This window comes from Carassius auratus, chromosome 42, assembly GCF_003368295.1.
Source record: "Carassius auratus strain Wakin chromosome 42, ASM336829v1, whole genome shotgun sequence".
Taxonomy (NCBI): Eukaryota; Metazoa; Chordata; class Actinopteri; order Cypriniformes; family Cyprinidae; genus Carassius; species Carassius auratus.
The window spans coordinates 2,660,721-2,687,937 of NC_039284.1; the positions used below are offsets into that span (position 1 = coordinate 2,660,721).

The 27,217-nt window shown below is 39.8% G+C and overlaps 1 protein-coding gene across 4 annotated transcripts in view; it reads right to left on the bottom strand.

Moving 5' to 3' along the window:
- Positions 1 to 4,685: 4,685 nt before the first annotated feature.
- The window catches only part of LOC113060418 (fermitin family homolog 2-like), a 57,153-nt gene continuing 34,621 nt past the window's right edge, over positions 4,686 to 27,217 (bottom strand). For 2 of the 4 annotated variants that reach the window (XM_026229320.1, XM_026229317.1), the window contains 12 exons: positions 18,242 to 18,467; positions 18,059 to 18,161; positions 16,763 to 16,870; positions 13,185 to 13,319; positions 12,638 to 12,687; positions 11,678 to 11,802; positions 11,490 to 11,596; positions 11,074 to 11,292; positions 8,387 to 8,407; positions 7,606 to 7,730; positions 6,974 to 7,115; positions 4,686 to 6,193 (listed from right to left, as the gene is read on the bottom strand). In XM_026229320.1, the coding sequence (XP_026085105.1) occupies positions 6,020 to 6,193; positions 6,974 to 7,115; positions 7,606 to 7,730; positions 8,387 to 8,407; positions 11,074 to 11,292; positions 11,490 to 11,596; positions 11,678 to 11,802; positions 12,638 to 12,687; positions 13,185 to 13,319; positions 16,763 to 16,870; positions 18,059 to 18,161; positions 18,242 to 18,467 (1,535 nt within the window). In that variant the 3' untranslated portion in view covers positions 4,686 to 6,019. The remainder of the gene's footprint in view (positions 6,194 to 6,973; positions 7,116 to 7,605; positions 7,731 to 8,386; positions 8,408 to 11,073; positions 11,293 to 11,489; positions 11,597 to 11,677; positions 11,803 to 12,637; positions 12,688 to 13,184; positions 13,320 to 16,762; positions 16,871 to 18,058; positions 18,162 to 18,241; positions 18,468 to 27,217) is intronic. The other 2 variants (XM_026229321.1, XM_026229319.1) reach the window with 1 other exon arrangement.

Below are 27,217 nucleotides of genomic sequence, written 5' to 3' on the forward strand. Positions count from 1 at the left end.
TGAGGAAAGTGAGTCGTTCGCTGCGTGAGGAAAGTGAGTCATTCGCTGCGAGAGGAAAGTGAGTAGTTCGCTGCGAGAGGAAAGGGAGTCGCCGGCTGCGTGAGGAAAGTGAGTCGTTCGCTGAGGAAAGTGAGTCGTTCGCTGCGTGAGGAAAGTGAGTCATTCGCTGCGAGAGGAAAGTGAGTAGTTCGCTGCGCTGAGGAAAGTGAGTCGTTCGCTGAGGAAAGTGAGTCGTTCGCTGAGGAAAGTGAGTCGTTCGCTGAGGAAAGTGAGTCGTTCACTGAGGGAAGTGAGTCGTTCACTGAGGGAAGTGAGTCGCCGGCTGCGTGAGGAAAGTGAGTCGTTCGCTGCGTGAGGAAAGGGAGTCGTTCGCTGAGGAAAGTGAGTCATTCGCTGCGTGAGGAAAGTGAGTCGCCGGCTGCGTGAGGAAAGTGAGTCGTTCGCTGCGTGAGGAAAGTGAGTCGCCGGCTGCATGAGGAAAGTGAGTCGTTCGCTGCGAGTGGAAAGTGAGTCGTTCGCTGCGTGAGGAAAGTGAGTCGTTCGCTGCGTGAGGAAAGGGAGTCGTTCGCTGAGGAAAGTGAGTCGCGGGCTGCGTGAGGAAAGTGAGTCATTCGCTGCGTGAGGAAAGTGAGTCGTTCGCTGCGAGAGGAAAGTGAGTCGTTCGCTGTGAGAGGAAAGTGAGTCGTTCGCTGCAAGAGGAAAGTGAGTCATTCGCTGAGGAAAGTGAGTCGTTCGCTGCGTGAGGAAAGTGAGTCGCGGGCTGCGTGAGGAAAGTGGGTCATTCGCTGCGTGAGGAAAGTGAGTCGTTCCAGTGTGAGGAAAGGGAGTCGTTCGCTGAGGAAAGGGAGTCGTTCGCTGCATGAGGAAAGTGAGTAGTTCGCTGCGTGAGGAAAGGGAGTCGTTCGCTGAGGAAAGGGAGTCGTTCGCTGCATGAGGAAAGTGAGTCGTTCGCTGCGTGAGGAAAGTGAGTCGTTCGCTGAGGAAAGTGAGTCGTTCGCTGCGTGAGGAAAGTGAGTCGCGGGCTGCGTGAGGAAAGTGGGTCATTCGCTGCGTGAGGAAAGTGAGTCGTTCCAGTGTGAGGAAAGGGAGTCGTTCGCTGAGGAAAGGGAGTCGTTCGCTGCATGAGGAAAGTGAGTAGTTCGCTGCGTGAGGAAAGGGAGTCGGTCGCTGAGTAAAGGGAGTCGTTCGCTGCATGAGGAAAGTGAGTCGTTCGCTGCGTGAGGAAAGTGAGTCGTTCGCTGAGGAAAGTGAGTCGTTCGCTGAGGAAAGTGAGTCGTTCGCTGAGGAAAGTGAGTCGTTCCCTGAGGAAAGTGAGTCGCCGGCTGCGTGAGGAAAGTGAGTCGTTCGCTGCGTGAGGAAAGGGAGTCGTTCGCTGCATGAGGAAAGCGAGTTGTTCGCAGAGGAAAGCGAGTTGTTCGCTGAGGAAAGTGAGTCGTTCGCTGATTGGCTTATAAGTAAACAATTCTTGTGCTTTCTTGTGATTGACTAAAACAAGGGAGATATCCGATTGGTTGCAGATCATTTCCTGTTTAAATAAAGGCATTTGTGTGTCGAGCCAAGTCAATGGAGTCTCAAAATTCACACACAAATGCAGTGAAGTTCACAGACCGCAAGCAGTTTGAAAATCAAGATAAATGTGTGTGCAGAGGTGTCAAGTAACGAAGTACAAATACTTCGTTACTGTACTTAAGTAGAAATTTGGGGTATCTATACTTTACTTGAGTGATTATTTTTCAGCCGACTTTTTACTTCTACTCCTTACATTTTCAGGCAAGTATCTGTACTTTCTACTCCTTACATTTTAAAAATAGCTTCGTTACTGCTATTTCATTTCGGCTTGTTTTCATTCCGGCTTGTCATCATTCAAAAAAAAAAAAAAAAAAAAACCTATCCAGATAAATCGCGCCATCCGGATGAAGTGAATTTGATTGTGGTTGGATGAGAAGTATAAACGTATACCATTCCCACACCCTATTGGTCTGTACGTGATCCATCGCACCTGCACATGACACAAATCACATCACAGTCCAGCCAGGACATAGACAGTTTTGGGTTCGTTTATCAAAAAATATATTTCTTAAAAGTAGGGTTGGGTATGGAACCGGTATCCGATCGCCTCAGAGTCAGTCCGCTTAAATTTCACATGAAACCAGCGTCAGACCGGTCTCCTCCCGTCTTTCAGCGCGCTCTTCAATCCACAGAGGCGCAGACCGCGAACGGAGCAGCACGTGCGCACTTAAACAAACAGAGGACACAAGGTATGTGTTTATCGATAGATTGTTAGAATATCCATATCTGTGCAGTTCTTTGTCATAAATACAGTTTACAAAAAGTCACGAGGTAGCAGTCGGTTTCTCATCTGTAAAGTTTTCGCTCATCACACCACAGCCGTTTCCTCCAGCGAAAATCTAGCCCATAACACATATGAACGAACACATACTTTAATTACACTTACTTAAATATACTTAATTTAATCATACGTACTTTATACATACACTTCTGTGCAAAAGTATTAGACACGTATTTTCACTTAAAAGTATGGTGTTCGGACAGTTATTTATATATTTTGCTGTAGTGTGTCAGTATAAAATATCAGATTACATTTCCAAACATTCATTTTGCCGTTGTCAAACTGCTTGTGCATTCAAAATCGCACTAGATTATTATTAAAATTAATGGCAAACTGATATTTCCTACTGACACACTACAGCAAAAGATATAAATAACTGGCTTAAAACCCTTTTTTGGGGAGAAAATACTAATTTTTCCATAAGACTTTTGCACAGTACTGTATTTTAAAAACGACATTGTTGCTACTTTATAAAGAATGAGCATACAGTAATTCACAGAACTGATTTAAGACAGTGACAGACAGCACTCATGTTAACTAAATATCAGAGTGAGTGACAGAGATACAGCAGAAACATTATGTGTGCTTTTGTATTAAATAATGACCCAGATTGTGAAATACAGTTATTAGCCTTAGATTAAGGGAAGCACAACTTGCACAGCAAGCTATGGATTTATTTTAAATATTTGTAATGTTCTTTAAAGTTATCCATAGTTTTTTTGTGGTTCTTTTTTTTAAAGTATCGGTTCAGGCACCGTTTAGGAGCCAGTACCGTTTTAAAAGTATTGAAAAGGCACTGGACCCTACTTAAAAGTTATTATTTCTCACTGGCTCATTTACCAAATGAGTGCTTTTTCTTCGCCCTCCACAAATTAAGCTACTGTAGGTAGTTCGGTAGCAAGACGTTTTAATAAATTAGCGTTTTCGATTGACGATGTGATTGACAATGTTGTGATAAGTAGGCTATACCAACTTTGTAACTCGTTACCCCCCGAACACTGGACATAGCAGACGTATGTACCAAATACAAGAAGCTATCAATCAAGAAAGTATCAGAATTATGATTTCTTTTTCAGTTTTAGTTTTTGATAAATCACTTGGATTAATCATTCATTTTGACAGCACTATAATGTTTACTGTAAATAGACAACCATACAAGTGTAATTGTTACTAAGCCTGCACCAATGTTCTTGTCCATTGCCCTCACTGATTCCTGCAGCTAATCTTGGATGTACATAAACATTCCGTTAAAAGTTATTGATGACAAGCCTCTGAAGTTTGACTTTTTGCACCATAACAATACTTATTGGCAACTAGTCATCATATCTCTAGTCCTTTAATGTATTTGCATTGTACTAAAGTGTGTTCATTTTAAATGGGCATATATGCAGCTGATGAAGACCTGAAGGTCGAAACGTTGCTTGAATAAATTCCTCTGGGGAAGTAGTTTTCAGTGTTCAGACTTCACTTCTTTATTTGTCTATATCATTTAGTTGTCTTGCACCTGCGTCCTAATTGGATGTTTGGGATGTGCACACCATTTTTGTATTTTCATATATGCGGCTGAAACAGGAAGCCTAGTGCATCCCAAATTTTTCAACATGAACATTTTAATATAACATTATAGTCATTATGGCCTATGGCCTTTAGAAAAATGTTTTTTGAGGCGGTGGGGTAGTGCACAATAGGCCCCTGTGGTGTGGCCTAAGCTTTTGTTCTTAATGGCATTTTTCCCCCCTTACATTACTTTTACTTTTATACTTGAAGTAGTTTTTTAAACTAGTACTTTTACACTTTTACTTGAGTAAAAAGCTTGAGTTGATACTTCAACTTCTACAAAAGTCTTTTTAAACCCTAGTATCTATACTTCTACTTGAGTAATGAATGCCAGTACTTTTGACACCACTGTGTGTGTGTGCATCAGAAATATATTTCTGAATCTTGTCCTGTGCATTTGTGAATCTGTACTGCATTTGTAAATGTTGTTTGCATTTCTGAATTGTGTATTTGTGAAATTTGTGTGCATTTCTGAATTTTGTATGCATTTGTGAATCTTCTGTGCTTTTTAAATGTTGTGTGTGCATTTGTGAATTTTGTGCACATTTGTGTATCCTGTGTGTGTATTTATGAATCATGTGTGTGCATGTATGCATCCTATGTGTGCATATGTGAATGTAGTGTGTGCAGTTATCTTTATTGAAACTCTTTTGGCTCCATAAACCTGCTCCCAGTTTGAATTTATCTTTGTTGAAGACTGCTCTCTGGTGGAGGAGGCGGGTCATCACAGCCTGACTGATGGGAACACCTCCTGAAATCAAGGCACGCTGAACAGTGCTTTTAAAATAAAAAGGTTTTATTTATTTATTTGTCAGGTAAATGGCATTTTTACAATCTTAAAACAGCAGGCCATGCAACGCACTGCTGGCATCTGAGAAAAACAAACCAAATAAACACAAATAATAATCTTCATTTCTGGCTCTGAAACCACCTTCATACGGAGAAACATGAGGAGACAATACTGACGAGAAGTGATGGGTTAAAAGGCACAGAAAGAGTGATTCTGCGGCGCTTCATTAGCTCCTGCAGTGTGAATATTCATCTGTTAAGGCAGAACAAACTAAAACCAGCAGAAGCTCCTTCTCATCAGAGATATAAAGATACTTTCATTCCTGCCTGGAGCTGCAGACTTCTTGCACTTATATATATATTTCTAAAAGTCCTTAAGATCGTCAGGCACCAATCCATAAATGTCAAAAAATGGCTTTTTTCCCCTCTTCTGGAAATAATACACTTCCAAAAATGACAGAAAAAAGCAGCAACAAAATAACTGTACAATGTTTTTTTTTTTTTTTTCAAACCTGTGTTTTTTTTTATATTAGATACAAAACAACTCTAATACTTCATTAAGCGATCCTTCATTTTGGAAAGAAAACAAAAACAAAGGAAATGGCATGGTTTGTGACCTATCACTGGTGCGTGTTAAAGACACACTTTTGAGTAATACTATACTGGTTCACAATAAAGAGTGATGAATAAAATAACAGACTTCATAATAAAAAGAAGCTTCCTATAACAGGAAACCAGTGACCTTCAGAAGCAGACTGTGGACGACTCTCCTTCATAGTGTAAAACCATCTGTGTCTCATGACATGTAATGTAGTGCTGTAGTGCCACAGCTTCTCTTCCAAGTGCTGAGAAAGACCAGACGGACTGTGTTTCTGACGTGTAGTGTCATCTCCTGTAGCAGCGGTAAAGCTAGAGTAACATTTCCTTCTAGTGTCTCTGTGACCTCTCTTTAATGAGTTAAACCGTTATCATTAGAGTACAGACGAGCACCGCACATTCGGCAGATACCCAGAGAGACGCCACCTAAATTAGTGACAAATAAATAATTGGCATTTCTGCGGTGCACAAAGCTGGCGTATTTCTACTGAGGGTCAAAGGTCATAGATACAGGTCATATATAGCGGTCAGCTACTAGTGCTTCATCTCAAACTCTGGAGGGAAGCAGGAAACTGTCCTCGGTCAGCACTTCTGCTCGTGTTGTGAACACCTTCATGCGCAGAAACAGAATTAAAAAAGAAAATATTATGATGTGGCCACGATGGAGAGGTTAAAAGAGAAGCAGAAGCAGAAGTGTGAGGGGTCAGAGAGAGTGTTTTGCGGCGCTCAGATCCAGCCGCTGGTCAGCTTGTAGAACATCTCCTCGTCTAGAGACTCGTTCTGGTCCTTGGCACGCGTGGACAGGAAGATGTAGCCGCCGATGAACTCGTGCACCACTTTACAGTCCACCTCGGCACAGATGAAGGCCAGACTGGGCTCGTCCGCAAACTCCACCGTCACCTGAGAGCAGAGCAGAAGTCTTAGATCTTACACCTGTGAAGTCTACAGGCCTCTAAATGATCAACATGATCAAACTCTGCTGTTAAACCTGTTTCACACTCATCTCCTCGTGTCTTCTTACTCTTATTGATAGTTTAGAGTGTTTAATCCAGTCAAATCTCTTCTAGTGTAACTGTTCAAGCGTCCAGCTTCAGCTCGTGTCAAATCTTGTCTGATTGTGATCAAGTAAAGGTCAGAATAAGGTCAGTAATATCTCCAGATGAACTCTTACTGGACTGAAGCAGATCAGCTTTACTTGATTCTCCATCAATCATGTTTTAGAGTCTCAAATCTGATCCTCAGGATCTTTAGAGGAGCGTTTGTTTCCAGAAGCTTTACTTTCACTGTTACTCAGCGGAGGAATGATCTTCACAAGCCTCCAGAACATCTCACATCTTCTGAGGAGCCTTGATTTCTTCAGCTCTCAGTCACTGTGTTATATGTGCGGATCATTTACATCTCATCTCATTACTGCAGATATAGAGCACAGACTCATATCTACATCAGGTTATGTTAGTATCTGCTCTACTGTTATAATATATTTATGTGCCCGTGCATCATCATGTTTTATGGACAGACCACTCACGATCTTTCTGTATTTCTGTGCTGCTCATCATACGTGTAAACATAGTATTTTTTGAGCAGCAGATCTTCTACAATCAGAACAAGCATAAACCATAGTTACATGAAGCGTTAACATGAAGCCTCATTCATAACACCCAGAAGCCCAGAGCCCCTCACCATCTTAATCTCCCAGTTGACGTTCCACTGCTTCATGTTGCTGAAGCGCCAGGTCTTGATGGCGTCTCCTGTGCCGGCGTCCATGCGGATCAGTCTGTTGTAGGTGATGCCAATCAGCTCGTCTTTCTTGCCCCCCTGGAACCTGGTTTGAAGAAATTGGTAACCATTACCAACATAAATACAGACTCAAATTTCAAAGCTCTCAGTAGATTTTCAGACCATATCTGAGCATACATCTGTAATATTATTTGTCACACCGGAAAAAAATTATTCTCTTTGTGATTTTGTTTTCTAGTTTAAATATCTAAAAATTATTGAATCAAGATGAATTTCCTGTACAAGTAAAATGGCAAATGACTGTAAAAAATATAAAAACTTTCTAATATAAAAATATAAAAAAGTTTTTCATATATATATAAACTAAATGGGGGCAAAAGTCTGAAAAAACAAATACTTTTTTAATTTTTCCCCCATACTTTTCCAGACATGGAAAATACTTCAATCAAATTCCAGACCCTGTAGTAACCCTGAAATGATGTTAAAACCGTAATGAACTTTGAACTGTAAAAAGCATGTGTGTTTTATTGACACACAAGATATCAGAGACCGAAACGTCAGGTTTAGACACTCACTTGGCAAGAAAGTGTGTGACTCCAAACTCGGGCAAGGACTGCCAGGCCTGTATGAAGCGCATCTTAGCCTCGATGAGGCTCATCTGTGCCACGTTCTGATGGGCTTCCAGAATACGGGCCGAAATCTGACAATAATGCATAAGTGAACATTAATACACACATCATTACTTCAGCAGAAGGTCAGAGCGAGCAGACGGACACATGGATGAATGTCATCAGGAAACGACCCCAGAGAAGAATGAAACAGCAGAATGAGATGCTGTATTCAATCAGCACAGATATCACAGTGAACACACCAGACGCTCATGATGATACATGCACTGACAGAAGCCACTGCGATGCCAGCTACCGCCGTTTACTCCCCGTTTCCCCACAACTTGACACATTTCACATGAGAAGAAATGAGTGACGTCACTGGAGTCTCCTACAGAGCAGTTACTATAAACTTCCTGAAAGGGTTAGCCAATGAAACACAGGCCCTTTAAAAAAAAAAAACGATTAGACCAATGTGTTGATTATAGTAGAAACAACAGAGACCCTAAGAGGTCATGGCCAATGAAAAAAAATGATAATAAAATCTTGTGGGATATATTTGAATATTTGAGAGAAATATCAGAAAGCTGTCCTGGAGGAGACACCAGTGACTCAACACATGAAACTTGAGCTTTGGGGTGAGCTACAGCTCTAAATGGTGAAGAGGTTAATGGGAGGATCTCTGGAGTAAGACAGCACCAGTGTTAGTGAGTCACGGACATTCACCAGCTGTCAAAGAGTGACTTACCAAGTCCCTGACAAAGCCTGGCTGAGGAGGGTGGAAACAGGAAGAGGAACACGCAGAGGAAACAAGGGAAAAGCAAATCAATGAATAAAGCAGCAAACAAGCAGAATAACATGATCAAAACAACCGTTAATGTACAGCGAGAGAAAAGAGCAGGGTGCGTGTGTGAGTTTACAGCAGAGGAGGACCACGAGCATCAGCTGGACAGGAGAGATCGGAGGAGCACGCTACACTGGATCACATCACATCAGATCAGATCCGGACGGATTGAGCAGGTATAAATGTGTCTAGCAGAGATCCTGATACACTGCTGATCTGACACCAAGCAGAAGACTACTGCAGTTTTCAACCTGTGGCGTTCTTCCTCGCTGATCAAAACCGGACAATCCAGTTGAGATTAAACGTCTCACTAGTCCTACAGCTTTAGAGATATGACCCCCAAACTTGGCACAGACCTCCAGGATGTTCTGACTCACGGTTCTCTATCTTTTCTAACGGATCTGACTTTCAGAATTCCAGAACCAGACTTCCAAACATGTCCACATTTCCATAAACTTCCAACGAGGGGTTCAACACCTTCACATAATACCTCTTATAGAAAAGTCTTATTGTATGCTATTATTGTGTAAAAAAAAAAAAAAAAAAAAAAAAAAAAAACATTAAAAAATAAAGCTTGCTTAATCATGCTAAACCTTGTTAGCAATGCTAACATGTAAAATCATATGCTAAATATGCATAAAATAAACATGCTAGCAACATAAATCATGCCAGCCAAGTGCTGAAACATGTTGGAAACAAACTAAAATGTGTAAAACATGTAAGCAATGTGTAAATCTATGCAACACAAAAATATGTTAATGCATGCTAACATGTTAACAACGCCAATCAACTACCAGTAGAGGACTCGAACGGGTCTGAAGCAGTTTTTATTGGTCTGTCTGTCTTTAACTTTTACACTTGAAGCTTTCAAAAAATAATATAAACTTTCAGACAAGGCTCGGTCAAACCAACATCCAAATCTGCGGTCATCTAGCTGTTTTATATAGTTTTATATCTTGTGGTTTGTCCATTAAGCTCCAAATAAAATAAAATGACATCTTTTGTGCTGAGCACAAATCGGTACTTTTCTATAACTCTGGAAATGATAGGATTTTAAACATATAAAATGGTTTAACAGTTCACGGCTGAGCTGTAGTTTGATAAACCCATGTTTTCATCACACTCCAAACTATACACCCTTGACTCCACAAGGTGGCGTCACACACATTAAACACAAGAACACCAGAGAAATTGCTTGGATGACAACATCCTCCTTCCTGGTCGTGTGGAGTCTGGAAGTTAAGTGAGAAACTCATCTATCCTTGTTTCACAAAGTTCAGTGCTTTCTGACCCACGTCCTCTGGGAATAAAATCAATTGAAATCATCCGAACTCTGATATCGCTCTCACAAACAAACTACTGTCTTCTTCCCAGACTGCCTCTCCACATTCCCAGGCACGGCTTGTTTCCTGTAGTTTTCCCGCCTATTCTGAAGACCCCACCCCAATTCCTCAAAGTTTTTCCCAGCAGTGAGCTGGTGGGGGAGCGAGTGAGATGTGAGGACAGGAAGTGCACCATCCCCCAGCATCACAGGAGCCCTCCCTAAATACTTCACCTCACCCTCAGCTTCAATCAAAACTACATTTCACTCCACACTCCGCTTATGATTTAGTTTCTTTACATTTTTGTGAAAACAAATTCTTCCTGTTACCATTCACCAAGCAGGACCTTGTGATATTTAAAATGTGATATGCATTTAATATTTGATCTTTATTAAGTATGTAAGCAAAGGACAAAAGGTAGGCAAAGTCTTTATTTTAAAATAAAATTTTATATATATATATATATATATATATATATATATATATATATATATATATATATATATATATATATATATATTATATATATATAATACACAAGATTGAAGTTCGCTAGAAATCTGGCAGTGTTTTCAATTATAATTTTTTAATTACAAGAAGAGACTAAATTAGAGCGACTGCACAGACGGCAGCCTTCAGTGTGAACCGAGGCGCTTTGAGATGCTGAAAACATCAGACCGTGAGCTGCTCATGTGTAAATGAACACACTTTTCCTCACATCTGTTAGCTTCAGACCCTGGCTGAGACACAAAAGGCAGCGATGGTGCCATTCAGTTCTGTTACAAGCAATTCATGCATGAAATACAGAAATTTTAAATGTATTTTATTTGAAAATGCAGTGTATTTTTCCATAACTTTATATGATTCTTGGTTGAAAGATACAGAAATCCATATAAAAATGGAAAAATCATGTATATTTACAAATATCTTTTCCTCAATATAAATTTAGAATCATGAACATTATAATTTTAATGTGTTTTTTATTTGGACTAAAGACTGAGTAGGTCAGTTTCAGCATTAACGTGAGACATCTGAACCCGATTTAAACATCTGTAGCAAAAACAGCAATAATGCCACATAATCTGCCCACCCTCCCCCAAATACTTTTCTTTCCCCATGACTGCTTTAATAATTTGTTGGCTTTACTTATTTGTTACTGTATATGCTTACACATTCATTAGTAAAAAAATAAAATATTGAGTTTATTCCTCTGTATTGCTGCCTATGTCTCTCTCCCTGTCGTCCGAGTCGGTCTGTATTCTCTCTTACCTGCTTGTTCTTGTACTTCTTCAGGTATCGTGGAGACACCAGACACTCAGGGTTGATGTCGGTGGTGATGGGCTCTATGATCTGAGGATCAGGATTCATGTGCTGCATCTTCAGGAAGGACAGAATGTTCTGGACCTCCAAGTTGTAGGAACTGTCTGCCATCGTCTTCCCTTTGGAGGCCAAACGGCAAGCAGCCATCCACTGAGCGTACTGCCTCTCCTGAAGGACACGGACAGAGTGCCACGGTTCATTTACTACCACTGAGATGCTGTTTTTTATAGTTTCAGTTTGAGTTAACCCTGAATTACTTTTGAAGTATCAAGTAACACGCTCCAGTTCTTTGTAAAGACAAATGAAGACGCGAGTTGATTTATTGCACATTAATGTGTGGCTATCGATAGACGTGTCTCACTCACAGTATCACAGCGCAGCCAGATCTCATTCATACCATCTGCTACAGGAATTAGCAGCTTGATGTTGAATTTCTGAGCAGAAATGTTGACATCTGGTGTGACTTCACAGCCTGCGGAGAGACAGCAGATGAGCTGTGGTAAACACACAGTGTTTTTGATTGTGTGTGTGTGTGTGTGTGGCGAGCGGTCACCTCTCAGGTTCATCTGGTGCGCCGGCGTGCCCTGGGCCTCCTCACGGCTCTTGTAGCAGGAGACGGTGATGTCCTTGAACGTGCACCAGTACTGCTTGTGTCCTTTCAGAGTCAGTTTCTTTGGTCTGAGGTGCAAGGAAAAGTTAGACAACATTGAAGGGAAATGACTCTCTACTGTTGATCAGCTCGAAACTTTAAAACATTTACATTTTAAATTAGCACAGTCAAGCCTTTAAAATGTTTAATTGAATTAAATACACAAAATCGCAAATTATTCATACATTAAATATACTTTAAAGCTATTATCATGTTACATGACAAAAGCATCAGACAGACTTTACAAAAGTAGCTTTAGGAAGAAATGTTTTCACTTCTAATTTTTGGGGGAGCTATCCCTTTAATTCATTTATATATATATCTCATCGCTTTCCTTCACTTTTAAATAGCTTGTAAAGTGCTATTGTTCATATGAACATATACAAGTGTCATATTACACATATCATATTACAAGCACCGTGCACATTTTACTTTCACTTTCGAATTAGCAGCAGTTCAGCATCAATTGCTTGAATACAACAAAACAACAGGCTAAGTGTAACTGTATAATATATAACCAAATAAATTATAAATGTGGAACGTTTATTAGCAAAACGAATAAGAAAGCTTGGAGACACAGCATACAGCTTGATGTCAAATTAAATGAATAAATGACACAAGGTTTAAATAAAGACAAAATATAAAAGATAAACAGCAAAATTCAACAGGCTTTTCAAAATCCAAAATAATGGCAAACATGTGCTTTTGCATTTTGTTTCTAAACTAAATCATCCCCCCATTGTCTTGTTTTTCTCACCTCACTCTTCTTGTCAGTCAGCTCTCTCTTTCTAGCAATAGGCTTTGTTTTACTTATTTACCTTACACTAAATAAGGCTAAACATGCGTTTCAATCCTTCAACTCACTTGAAGACTTTCACATAGTCAGCCAGTTCAGGAATGGATGTGATGTCACCCTGAGAACACAAAGTGTATTAATAAAGTTAAACAGTTTTTGGTATAATGATGTCTTTATTGTCACAGTCTGCTTAACAGCTGCACACTGCTCATGTAACAGCCAGAAGAAGATTCAGAAAACAGTTTGGATTTCATTTTTAATGTAGCATGCTTATTATGATTAATATCCTATTTTGCCTGCAAAAAAACAGCAAAACACCACCACCACTTGGACTCTTAAGTATTGCACATACACATACATCAGGCCTGTGTGCTTCCCTTTTAAATGATGAAACGTGCATCAGAAAAACATTTGTTTCTTCATTCCTGGTTGGTGTGTTTAGATGAAGTATCTGTGATGAACTGCATGTCAATAAATTACAAGCATCCCATGCTATAGGCACTGCATTGTCACAGGCTACAGAGGAAGTTATGTCATGCTAATTTCTGAAGCTTCTGCTTTCCGAATGCAGAAGTGTGCTAAAGGCCTATAGGGGAGTGTGTTATGTGTGTGTACCAGCGTGTTGGACGTCTTTCCTCCCTCCAGAGTGATCTCCAGATCTGACAGAGCCGCATCAACCTCATCGATCTCCTTCTCACTGTTGTTCAAGTGATTGTCTGAAGACATGATGGACAGCTTGTTGATGTGGTACTGCAAATAAAAACAATCAAGATAAACACAGTGTTGCCATTCAGAAGTTCATCATATTAATATAGTAAATTACTAATTGTAACTCTTTCCCACATTTTCCCAATTAAATACAACGGAATCTGTTTACAAAGTATTTGTAGAACTGGTTTGTATTTATGAAATGTAACATTTAGCCTTTTACCCATGTTCTAAGGGCTGCAAAACTCTTACAAGACGCATGGAAAATAAAACGAATCAAATATTTACTCTGACCTCCTGAGATGGACAAATACACAAATCCTGTTCCACATTTGCTACTCTGTTACTAGATGATTTTCCCAGTTAAATAATACTGAATTGATAAATGCAATTTGTTTTAAGGTTTTAAACTTTTATGCATTTTTGAGAGATTTAACAATTATTTAATATTTGTTGTATAATATTCATGAAATGGCTTTAAATGGTATTCACACATGCAGTAAAAAATGCAAAAATCTGATAGACTATTTTTTAATGGGTTTTTAATTCAAAATAAAATATTTTCTATTTTAATTTAATCTTAATATCAGTTAAAAGTTTTAGTCCTTTTGCTGTTTGATTTGTCATTTGTATTATTCTTAAATGAATATTCTCTACACACACACATTTTTTTTCTTTAATTCATTTTATATTTCAGTTCTTTCAATACATCAAATTATTTTAGTACACCAAAAATTGAGAAATGCTGCCCATAACATTTAATTGAATGATACGAACAATTATACTTTTTTAGTATGGTTTTAGTTAACTCTAATACTATTCATGCATGAGTTTAAAGCCTGTGACTTTATTATCCTAATTACAATGAGCTGTCAAACAATCCTCATGGTGCTACAGAAAGATATTGAAAATAACCAAAACAATCCAAGGTTTTTATTTAGCACAGTGGCTAAATTAACAAATTTCCAGACGCCACCTGATTCAAATATTCCACCAACGTTTAATAGTAATGACTTTATGAATTTCTTCACTGATAAAATAGATAACATTAGAAATATAATAGCGGATGTAGATTCTACAGCGTCTAACACTTCAGTTTCATCCATCGCACACAAAGATAAACTGCAGTTCTTTACAACAATAGGACAGGAAGGGCTAAATAAACTTATCACTGTATCTAAACCAACAACATGTTTATTAGATCCTGTACCTACTAAATTACTGAAAGAGTTGTTACCTGTAGCCAAAGAACCGCTTCTCAATATCATTAACTCGTCGTTATCTTTAGGACACGTCCCAAAACCATTCAAGCTGGCGGTTATCAAGCCTCTTATTAAGAAACCAAAACTAGATCCTAGTGAACTGGCAAATTATAGGCCTATTTCAAATCTTCCATTTATGACTAAAATTTTAGAAGAAGTTGTGTCTGCTCAATTGAGCACCTTCCTGCAAAAAAATTATCTGTATGAAGAATTTCAGTCAGGTTTCAGGCCCCACCATAGCACAGAAACTGCACTTGTTAAAATTACAAATGACCTGCTCCTTGCGTCAGACCAAGGCTGCATCTCATTTCTAGTCTTACTTGATCTTAGTGCTGCGTTCGACACCATAGACCATGACATACTCATAGATTGATTACAAAACTATACAGGTATTCAAGGGCAGGCTCTAAGATGGTTTAGATCCTACCTGTCTGATCGCTACCATTTTGTTTATTTAAATGAGTGTCATCTCATTTATCACCAGTAAAATATGGAGTGCCACAAGGATCCGTCCTAGGTCCTCTTCTATTTTCAATATACATGTTGCCCCTTGGTAATATTATTAGAAAATACGGGATTAGCTTCCACGGTTATGCTGATGATACTCAGCTATATATCTCAACCAGACCAGATGAAACTTCCCAATTATCTAAGCTAACAGAGTGTGTTAAAAATGTAAAAGATTGGATGACAAATAATTTTCTCCAATTAAATTCGGATACGACAGAGATATTAATTATTGGACCAAAAAACAGTACACAGAATCTTGTAGATTACAATTTACAACTAGACGGATGTACTGTTACTTCCTATACAGTCAGAAATCTGGGTGTTATATTAGACAACAACTTGTCTTTTGAAAACCATATTTCCCATGTTACAAAAACTGCATTCTTCCATCTTAGAAACATTGCCAATCTATGAAACGTTATCTGTTTCTGATGCAGAAAAGCTAGTTCATGCATTCATGACCTCTAGACTGGACTATTGTAATGCACTTCTAGGTGGTTGTCCTGCTTCGTCAATAAACAAGCTACAGGTAGTCCAAAATGCAGCAGCTAGAGTCCTTACCAGGTCAAGAAAATATGATCATATCACCCCAATTTTACAGTCTCTGCACTGGCTACCTATCAAGTTAAAAATGATCATTACTTACCTATAAGGCCCTAAATGGTTTAGCTCCTGCATACACAACTAGCCTTATACCATGCTACAACCCATCACGCTCCCTAAGGTCACACAATGCTTCCTGATAATGTTCAGGGTTCAGACACACTCTCTCTGTTTAAATCTAGATTAAAATCTAGATTAAAAACCTTGAATCAACAAACAGAACTAACAAATATTGCTACAAGTGTGACTGCATCATTTAATAATTATTAATTATTAATAATATTAATAATGTTCATCGTCTGGCTGACTATGTCTTGTATACATTTTTCTTAAATCCTGTCATATGCACATAAACTGACAGTCACCACTTATAAGCTACTACTAAATATTGTAGAAACGTAATTTTCTGTAAAATTGCTTTGTAACGATTTGTAAACTTGAATTGAATTGAATATTTCACTGTACGCTGATTACAGCTCCGCTTTAAAAACAGACGCTGAAGGCATTTTCATGTCACCATCTCTCTGCTCAGATAGGAGTAGTTAGTAGGTGAATGACACACAGATTTCTCTCAGCGGTTAACAGCCTCGCTATAATGCTGGCTAAACTTAGAGCTGCTGATGTTTGACAGCGCTGAGCTCTTCTACCCAGAGACACGTTCAGAGACAGACTCGTATCCTCCAACTGAACGTGGTGTGGACGGATGGGGAGGGACAGACGGGACTAATTTAAACTCACTGTACGTAAACAGAGAGAGTCGACTCCACTGATACACCTCCACAATCCCTGCTGGACACTGAGACTCTGGGTGGTCTCCCATGTCCCTCCTCCCTTGGACAGACGCCCGCTCTATATTTACATGATGTGAAGACAGTGAGGCGTCCTGAGGTGTTAGCACTCAACATTTATGAGGGTCTGAAATAGCAGGGTCATCGCTGGCCAAACGTTTGCACGCTGCAGATATGCTACGCAGTCAGGCACAGAGCCCAACCAATTCATTAACAGGGCCAGAGGACCTGAGTGAAGACTGCACACTGTCAGACAGTGAGCTTACACAGCAGTCCTAACAAACCGAGCATAAATGCAGCCGTGGCTGGGACGTGCAGGTACCTGCAGGGCGGCGAACATCATCATCTCCTCCTCGGTGCATTCGATCTCCTCCAGCAGGATGGCCCACTTGCCCTGCTCATACAGCTGGTTCACCCTGATGGCATCATACTGCAGGGGTCAGGAGAGGGTTAAAACATGACACCACAACACCACTTCCATCACACCGTCCTGACTAAATGAGAGTGCAGATCCCAGCATAATGCACACATCCAAACCTGATTATATTTAACTAACAACCTTAAATGGTTCAGGACATGCTATATTTTATCATGTTTCTTAAGGTGCACTTATAATCTTAGTATGTTTTTATTTTTTTCATTAAAATGGTCATAATGTAGAATTTTCTACCTGGAATTTAGCCACTGTGTCCACAGTGAGATGTCAATGGAATTTTTTTTCAGGATTATTTGATGAATAAAAAGTAAAAAAAAGAACAGCATTCATTAAAAATACACATCTTTGATAACAATACATATTACCATTCAGACTTTTTTTTTTTTTTTGGAAAATAAATTAATACTTTGATTCAGCAAGGATGTGTTAAATTTAATAAAAAGTGGTAGTAAAGATTTTTAACAGACACTGTTCAAGATGATTTTCTTTTGAAAATTACTTTTTATTCATCAAAGAATCCTGAAAAAAAGTATTGCCGGTTTTAAAAATATATTAAGTAGCAAAACATTATTATTATTTCTGAAGATCATGTGACACTGAAGACTGGAGGAATGATGATGAAAATACAGCTGTGCATCACAGAAATACATTATATTATATTAACATTATAAGTTTATTAAAATAGAAAAACATTATTTTAAATTGCAATAATATTTAACTAAATTGTTTTTTTTTTATTCTTTATTTTTAAAATCAAATAAATGCAGGCTTCTTTAAAAGCATTAAAAATCTCACTGATCCCACACTTATGACCGGCAATGTTTACGTGATAAAGTTGGTTGGTTGGTGTTTTAATGCCATGACTGTCTATTTTCTGTCTATTTTCATGGAGAGTAATACATTAAAATACTGTTAAAAGAAATTCAACAACCTAGCCTGTGTTCTTTATAATAACTCTGAATTGGATTTGGGTTTGACTCTTTCATAATAATTATCATAATAATATTAAAATATTTGAATGTGTTTGACGGGTAATATCATTTCCTGAATTTAATAAAAATAAGTTTAAGAGATCCTGGAGTCTGGCATGAGGAGCATCACAGTGGATTTTCATCTGATATTAAAACTGGTGCGACTGTAATATGTCCTGTTCGGCATCATGTATATACAAAACACACTGACCTTTGGGTTGAGGTCAAAGAAGCTGTGATACTTGAACCGGAGCAGAAGAACCTCGTTCTCCTTCACATCCTGCTCCATCAGAGATCTGGAGGAGTCCAGCCACCTTCACAAACACATTCAGAGGAAATTGAGCACAAGCTCCTGGATCACAGAGTCTTCACACAGAGACCTGTCCCAGCTTACCCCTGGTTGATCTTGGCCTTGTCCAGGAGGGACTGTGGTTTGTACATCTTGAGCAGGATGTCAGGTGAAGTGATGGGCTGGCTGACAGCGAGGATGCTGGGATTGCCTTCTGACAGAGGACTGTCTCCGAACCACGCTGAGGTGGGGGACAGAGGGCTGCCGTCCCGAGAGTCATAGGTAGGGGTCATGGTCTTGCTGTAAAGTCCAGGACTAGAATAGATGCTTCCTGAAACGAGAGTCACCCATCAGTAACCGCCCAAAACAGCCGTCAAACACATTCACACGACAAGCCTGATGGAGGACTGGGCGGAACAACGGTTATTTTAATGTTTCATCCAGTGCATTCTTCCATTAAAAAAATAATAAATAAATAAATAAATATATAAAGAAGATTATATCATCCCACAAAATGAATTATTAATTATTACACTGATATAAAACAGATATTAATTTTTTGCAAAACAGCTTTGGACCCTTTTAGCAATAAACAAATAAATCTACAATATTGTTTCTATGATTTTACTAAGGTTCGGGGGTATTGAGATTATGTTGGTCTGAAGAGAAATGGGTCAAATTCGCCTTTGTATTACCAACACAGCAAATTTTAAAGTTTTGTGTAATTTATTCCAAGATAGTTTAAGACAAAACAGTGTCATAACTGTATATTATATAAAAAAGGTCAATATATTAAATAATAACAGTCAGAGTTGTGCAGCTATATATATATATATAGTTGATTTGAGGGTTGTGTCTTTAACTCAGGTCCTTTATAATGTTTATGCGCTGATGTCATTTGTTATGAATTATCTTATTTTTTGGTTTGATTCCATTAAATTCTAAATAAAAAGATTAATGTAAGATTGCAATATTACACAAGATTAAAAATAAATTTTATATATATTTAAACAAATTATTTGAATTTCTCTAAATGATCTGCAAAAACAACTTGTTAACAGGGTGATAAGATATAGTCATCCCACCCACTCCAAGCCAGATATGTGTAGTGTGTGAAAAACTGCTGTTCACACAATCGCTCACTCACATGACTGCACATTTGTGATGGAGGCAGCATGCAGAAAACACAGACTTCAACTCTGCAAGAGCACAAACAGCAGCATGATCTCATCAGCTGTTATCGTCACACACCATTAACACATTCAGTCCATTAGTGCAGCGTCATTCTTTAAACACTTCAGTCAATAACTACAGGACAACTGCAGCACTTTTCCCCAACCACATATGCACCTCAAATTGTCAGGTCCTGCTGGTTATTATTAAATGGAGAGACCTAGATGTTAAATTAATACTGTACACTTACAGTATCAGCTGTTCTCCAGTATGTGATGGCAAAATTATAACCTTCATTTAGACTAAACTGAAGCTAGTGAAAGGATGACACTTAATGAACTGTAAAAGATCAATAAAAGAAAGCTTTAATGAGTGATAGTGTCTTAAGTTAGCAAACTCTCATAATAGTTATGAGAGGCTGCGCTATATTTTGAATATAATCAGAGCTAAAGCAATCTAAAGCAAACAAGCCTCTAGTAACTTATTGTATATTTATCAGTTTACATAAAATCGATGTATACTTAAAAAAAAAAAAAAAAAAAAAAAAAAAAAAACATTCTTAGTTGTAAAAAATAAAAAGACTGTTGATGTTCTTAAAAAAAAAAAAAAAAATATATATATATATATATATATATATATATATATATATATATATATATATATATATATATATATATATATATATATATATATATATATATATATATATATTAGAGCCCGACCGATATATCGGCCGGCCGATATTATCGGCCGATATGAGCTAATTGCATTTAAATCGGCATCGGCGTTTATAACGGCCGATGAAACATGAAAAAACAGAGTCTCATGCTTCACTCATGTTATGAGTGTTGCATACTTTGCCCACCAGAGGGCGGTCTGCAACTCCAGAGTTGACAACAGCGCCAGAAATTCACTACAGAAGGACAGCCAAGCCACCCAGGTGAGTCTGTCGTTCGTCATGTGAAATGATTGTAGATTTAGTTCATACACTGTATATAAAAACGGTGTGGTAGTTCTAGCTAACGGTCCTATCATTATCACTTCTAAATATTCTGCAACATCACTTACAGCCGCTCATGCATTGCTATATTAGATTAGCCACAAAGCTAATACCATGTTTATTAGTGGAAGAGCGCGAACGTTAATAAGAGGTCAAACTATAAAGTTAGCATTAAAATTATTCTTATTCTATTGCGGTGTGTTTCCCACATAATGACCGCGTAATGGTCCTTTCACACAGGACGCGGTATGCTGGGTTCAGCGTTGCCCTTCAGATACAACGCGATTTGCGCTGCGCTATGGCGTTGGCGGAGTTTTAATAGTCTGTTGTTCCTCCTTTCGGTCAGCAGCAAACATGTATCTGTCCCGTTGTAAGAAGCGAGCGATAGCGCTAGTCCAGCTGATGATAATTAAGAGAGAAGCAAGGAAGAAGAGGCTACCCTCAGGCCCAGGGAACAATTTGGTGAATTCAGGCTGGTTATGTTACTCTAACGCTAATATAGCTTCCTTTTTAGCAGGCCCCTTAAATGCTTGCTATTAACTTGTTTGAAGGTGGTGCTTCTCAAAATTGACAGCGGTGTGTTCATGACACTAACGTTAACCATTCAACTTCGAATTGATTCCGTAATCTTCCGGTAACAGTAGGCTAACTTTACGTTCGCCAGCGCATGACGATGTTTTGATTCAGACTGCACAAAGAGAAGAGGAGAAGATCTACGGGTCCGTTGTGAATGTGTCTGTGAGAGCAAATGTAGTGTAGTTACAGTAACTACAGTAGGTGCGTAAGAAATGATTAAACCAGAGGGGACATGTAAATAAATGTGAGCTGAACACGCGCTTTTTTTTTTTTTTTTTTTTTTTACATATTGTTTCAAAGCAGCTTTACAGACATAACAGGAAAATGTTGAAATAATATAGTTAAATATAAGTAGGTAATACCTATTGCTTGACAAATAAAAAAAATATATAAATTTCTCATTTTTGCCTATGTAGGAGATCCCTGTTTATTATTATTATAATTCTAATGATGACATGAGTAATGATACATGGTGATATTATTAATACACATGCTTATTCTTTCTCTGTCTCTCTTTCTGCCCTACAGATACCTGAAAAAGGTGAATGCTGTAGCAGCAAAGTGTGGGACTACTTCTGCAAATACTTTAACTTTAGTATTATAATTTATTTACAGTACACACACAGACTGTTAAAACCAGCTTCAGCTGGAAGAAAGTAAAAGTGTTAAATGTTTAAAACCAGACTGTTTTTTGATCATTAAAAAATATATACTTTTGATGTGCAATTGTTTAGTCATTGAGACCGTAATCTAAGGCTTTTTTTTTTTTACATAAATCCCTTCTGGAAAATGGTTTATACAGCCCACATACATAGAACAGGTAGATATTTTGCTATTCAATGTTGTGTAAGTGCAGTTTATAGGAAATGGGTCTAATATCCAGTTTACTTTCAAAATCAAAATATTGGCTTATAAATCGGCTATTTTCGAGTTAATATCGGCATCGGCATCGGCCCCCAAAAATCCATATCGGTCGGGCTCTAATATATATATATATATATATATATATATATACATACATACATACACTACATCAGCTTTGCTACTTTCATGAGTAATTAAATATGCTACGTGTATCTTTGTAATTAATTGTGAAATTTACTATCAATTTCTGAATGTAAACCGTTCCTACACCATTTTTTAAGTGCATGTGATTATTAAAAATTATCAAAGTTAAATCACCAAAGATAGCAAGATTATCATCGAAGATTTGGCATCAAATAAAACATCTTTCTTTCTCAAAAAAAAAATAAAATAAACAAATGCATTGCATAAAAAAAGCGAAGAACTTGAAGTGAAAATTCTATATTTAAGATATATTCCAAATAGCCCACACAAAATGCCCTTCCTTCAACATTACCACTAAAACCAGGCTGTGAGAGCAATAATGCAATGCAAAAATAAACTGGAAAAAGACACTATCATCTGGCAACTGCTTAAACTTGTTTATCCACCATCATAAATCAGACAAATCACAGTTACACTACACATTCTTTTCTGACCACTCAAGCCACCAATCACCGAGTGAGTAAAACACAGAAGCAAAACCACTTATCAGTCATGTAGAGGGACAGGAAGTGCTTGTGGGGTGACAGAGGTCATGAGAAAAGACAGAGAGCTGGAGGAGACATGAGGGAGGCTCGCAGCCCTTCTCAGAAACTCCCATCAGGGAACGGAGGACTGAGGTCTGTGTTTGGATGTTTACTCGACTCTGGAATGTTCGGATGAATCCTGATCCACTAACACTGATGCTTCAGCTCAGACTTGTGTCTGGAGGCACGCATTAAGTAATTGATAGTGATAGATTAAAAACAACTGTGTAATGTAATGGAGCAGTGTATTTCTATCCCTCTGTCAGATTGTAAGGTCTACATTGTAAACAGAAGCTCGAAGAGTTTGCTTGAAGCGAGAGAGCTAATGAGAGTCAACTTCATCGAGTACCAATGAGGTTTGTTCTCATATGCCAAGAAAATATGTGCGCTTGTTAAATTAGTTTAAATCCGATGTTGATACAGTAACTGCTCTGAACGATTCAGCAAAGCATTAATGTCTGTTTTACCACCGGCATGGTTCCTGTGCTGGTTGCAATTCACTCTCTGCAACTATGGACTCTCTCTTTTCTACCAATTTAAATACAGTTGGTCCTTTACCCTTAAGGAAGGTTAAGGAAAACAGTTTGACACCATGGTATAATGAGCATACTCACACCCTAAAGAGAGCAGCCCGAAAAATTGGGCACAGCTGGAGGAAAACAAAACTAGAGGTATTTCATATTGCTTGGTGGGAAAGTAACCTATCCTACACAAAGCATTAAAAACTGCTAGATCTGATTACTTTTCTTCTCTTTTAGAAGAAAACAAACATAACCCCAGGTATTTATTCAATACAGTGGCTAAATTAATGAAAAATAAAGCCTCAACAAGTGCTGACATTTCCCAACACCACAGCAGTAATGACTTCATGAACTACTTTACTTCTAAAATCTATACTATTAGAGATAAAATTGTAACCATTATGTCGTCAGCTACAGTTTCGCATCAGACAGTGCACTATAGACCCCCTGAGGAACAGTTCCACTCATTCTCTACTATAGGAGAGGAAGAATTGTATAAACTTGTTAAATTATCTAAACCAACAACATGTATGTTAGACCCTATACCATCTAAGCTCCTAAAAGAAGTGCTTCCAGAAGTCATAGATCCTCTTCTGACTATTATTAATTCCTCATTGTCATTAGGATATGTCCCCAAAACTTTCAAACTGGCTGTTATTAAGCCTCTCATCAAAAAACTACAACTTGACCCCAAAGAACTAGTTAATTATAGACCAATCTCGAATCTCCCTTTTCTGTCCAAGATACTAGAAAAGGTGGTATCCTCACAATTATATTCCTTCTTAGAGAAAAATGGTATATGTGAGGATTTCCAGTCAGGATTTAGACCGTATCATAGTACTGAGACTGCTCTCCTTAGAGTTACAAATGATCTGCTCTTATCATCTGATCGTGGGTGTATCTCTCTATTAGTTTTATTGGATCTTAGTGCTGCGTTTGACACAATTGACCACAACATTATTTTGCATAGACTTGAACACTTTGTTGGCATCAGTGGAAGTGCATTAGCATGGTTTAAATCATACTTATATGACCGTACAGTTTGTAGCAGTGAATGAAGATGTATCATATCGATCACAAGTGCAGTATGGAGTACCTCAAGGCTCAGTACTAGGGCCACTACTCTTCACGCTTTATATGTTACCCTTGGGAGATATCATCAGGAAACATGGTGTTAGCTTTCACTGTTATGCTGATGATCCTCAGCTCTATATTTCACGAGTTCACCCTTACATCTAATCTGAAGGCAAATAGTAGGCATATTTTGGCGTGCTGTCCTGGGGGAGGGGTCCGGGCCCGGAGCATAGCCCGAACCTAAATAACTCCCCCTATCCCTAATTTGGGATAAATAGATTAGAAGTGAGGAGTTGGGGTGGAGGAGGGTTGCCGAAAAACTGTCGTGGGACAGGAGGTAGGAAGACTGGATATATATACGCTTGCGTGCTATTTAAGATTATTAGCTAAACGAGATGAACCTGTGCCAAATTGGATGATTATCTGATCGTGCTTCTCCCGAACTTTGTTAATAAAACCACATTTCACGAGTTCACCCTTACATCTAATCTGAAGGCAAATAGTAGGCATATTTTGGCGTGCTGTCCTGGGGGAGGGGTCCGGGCCCGGAGCATAGCCCGAACCCAAATAACTCCCCAAAAGAAGCTTAAAGACATAGGACAGCAGCCAGAGAGCTAAAATTTAGTCGCCCCCCAAAATATGCGTGTTGGGAAGAAAATGCAGAGCGACCGGGAGAGCCCGTGCAGTGTTCGACGAGAGTTGCAGCTCGCAACGTCTTACCAGCGAGCCCTCCGTGCCGCTTATGGGAGGAGCACGATGCCTGATATCAAGAAATGAGGGACTCTTGCTGCCTCCGAAGGGAGCTGCGGCTCTGCTGCACCGGAAGGGAGAGTCCCTCTTGCGGCTGAGTACGAGGCGCAGTTTGTTGCATCTGATGGAGGGCTCTCACTGCGACTGAAGGGAGCCAGCGACTGTATCCCATCGGGAGGGAGATCCCTGGCCGCCATAGAGTATGCAACATAACTCGGACGGGGGGTTCACACTGCGACCGAAGGGAGCCGTGGGTCTGCTGCACCAGAAGGGAGAGCCCCGTCAGATGCTGAATAGGCAATGAGATTTGAGCCGCGGTTTGGCGCGTCGGATGAAGGGCTCCTAATGCAACCGAAGGGAGCCAGCGGCTGTACCCCATCGGGAGGGAGATCCCTAGCCATCGTTGAGCATGCAACATAACTCAGATGGGGGGTTCACACTGCGACCGAAGGGAGCTGTGGGTCTGCTGCACCGGAAGAGGAGCCCTAGTCCGATGCTGAGAAGGCAAAGAGACGCGACTGTTGGAGGGACTCCCGCTGCATCCGAAGGGAGCTGCGGCTCTGCTTCACCGGAAGGGGGAGTCCCCCATTGCGGGTTTATGGAGGCACGTTTTTTTTTGCCTCTGAGGGTTCTCCCAGCCTCCGTAGGGGGTTCGCAACTCTGCAGCAGGAGTGCTGCCCCGGAGGGGAGAGCCCTGATTGACGCTAACTGGAATACGACTGTTGGAGGGACTTTTGCTGCGTCCGAAGGGAGCTGCTGCTCTGCTGCACCGGAAAGGCGAGTCCCCCTTGCGATGCGAGGCATGGCTTGATGCGTCTGATGGAGGGCTCTCACTGCGACCGAAGGGAGCCAGCAGCTCTTTTCCCCCGGGAGGGAGAACGCTGTCCGCCCTTGAGCATGCAACATAACTCAGATGGGGGGTTCAACCTGCGACCGAAGGGAGCCGTGGGTCTGCTGCACCGGAAGGGAGAGCCCCATCAGATGCAGAATAGGCAAGAAGATTCGAGGCACGGTTTGATGCATCGGATGGAGGGCTCCTGCTGCGACCGAAGGGAGCCAGCGGCTGTGTTCCCCCGGGAGGGAGATCCCGGTCCGCCATTGAGCATGCAACATAACTCAGACGGGGGGGTTCACCCTGCGACCGAAGGGAGCCGTGGGTCTGCTGCACCGGTAGGGGAGCCCCGTCCGATACAAAGTAGGCAAGAAAACGCGACTGATGGAGGGACTCTCGCTGCGTCCGAAGGGAGCTGCGGCTCTGCTGCACCGGAAGGGAGAGTCCCCCTTGCGACTGTATACGAGGCTTAATTTGATGCATCGGATGGAGGGCTGTCACAACGACCGAAGGGGGCCTGTGGCTCTGCTGCACCGGGAGGGATAACCCCGTCTGCCGCTGAGCGCGCAGCGCAACTCAATGACAGATGAAAGGCTCACACTGCGACCGAAGGGAGCCACTGCCCAGCTGCACCGGAAGGGAGAGCCCTGTCCGATGCTGAAATAGGCAAGGAGATTGTAACGATGGCTGGAGGGCCCTTACTTTGGCCGAAGAAACGATAACTGAGAGGCTTCTATTATTCAAGTACACAACATGATTTAAGGAGGAATATTTTTTTTTTTTTTTTTTTTGAATGAATGAATCAAAATAGGTAATTGCACTTACATCCAATTCACGAATTAATATCTCTAAATATTAAGCCGTAACAGTATGTAAATGTAAATCCTGCATGTTCTGTGTGTCTCTGTTAATGAATGGAGCAGGAGCGCGACTTCCTTTATCACACACACACTGAAGCGCGCGTTACGCTCACGGTAATTTCTGCGTCTGCGGTCTCACTAAATAAGGACTTGAACAACATCTCCAGAACTGCTCTGACAGTCAGTTCATGAGCATTTGACCATTTGATTTAAGTAAAACTAGCATCACATCACATACACAGAACTGAAAAGGTACGTCAACCCGACTAAATAAAAGTCCGGGGTCCTGACATTTTATCCTACCCATCAGATTTACTGTGCATGCGCACATCAGTATAATTAAGCAAAAACACATTTTATTTTATTACTCGATTAATCGATGGATTTTTTTTTTTATTTTTTTTTTTTTTTTTTTTAAGAATACTTGATTACTAATATTTTTAAACCAGAGTCGTTGATGAAAGGAGGGTCCATCGTGAATTTAGATTGGGCGTTCCGGAGTTAGACAAAAGCGAGCCTGATGAGGTTGAATTGGAGAATGGACATAAAATATATATTTTTATTTATTTATTTATTTTATTTATTTATTTATTTATTTTTGAGGCTCTTGCGGCAGCGAGAATTGCGGCAGTAGGGAAGGATGGAAAGGGCTCCTGCGGGAGCAGACACTGCTATGGCAGTGGTGAAATATAGGTAGAGGCTC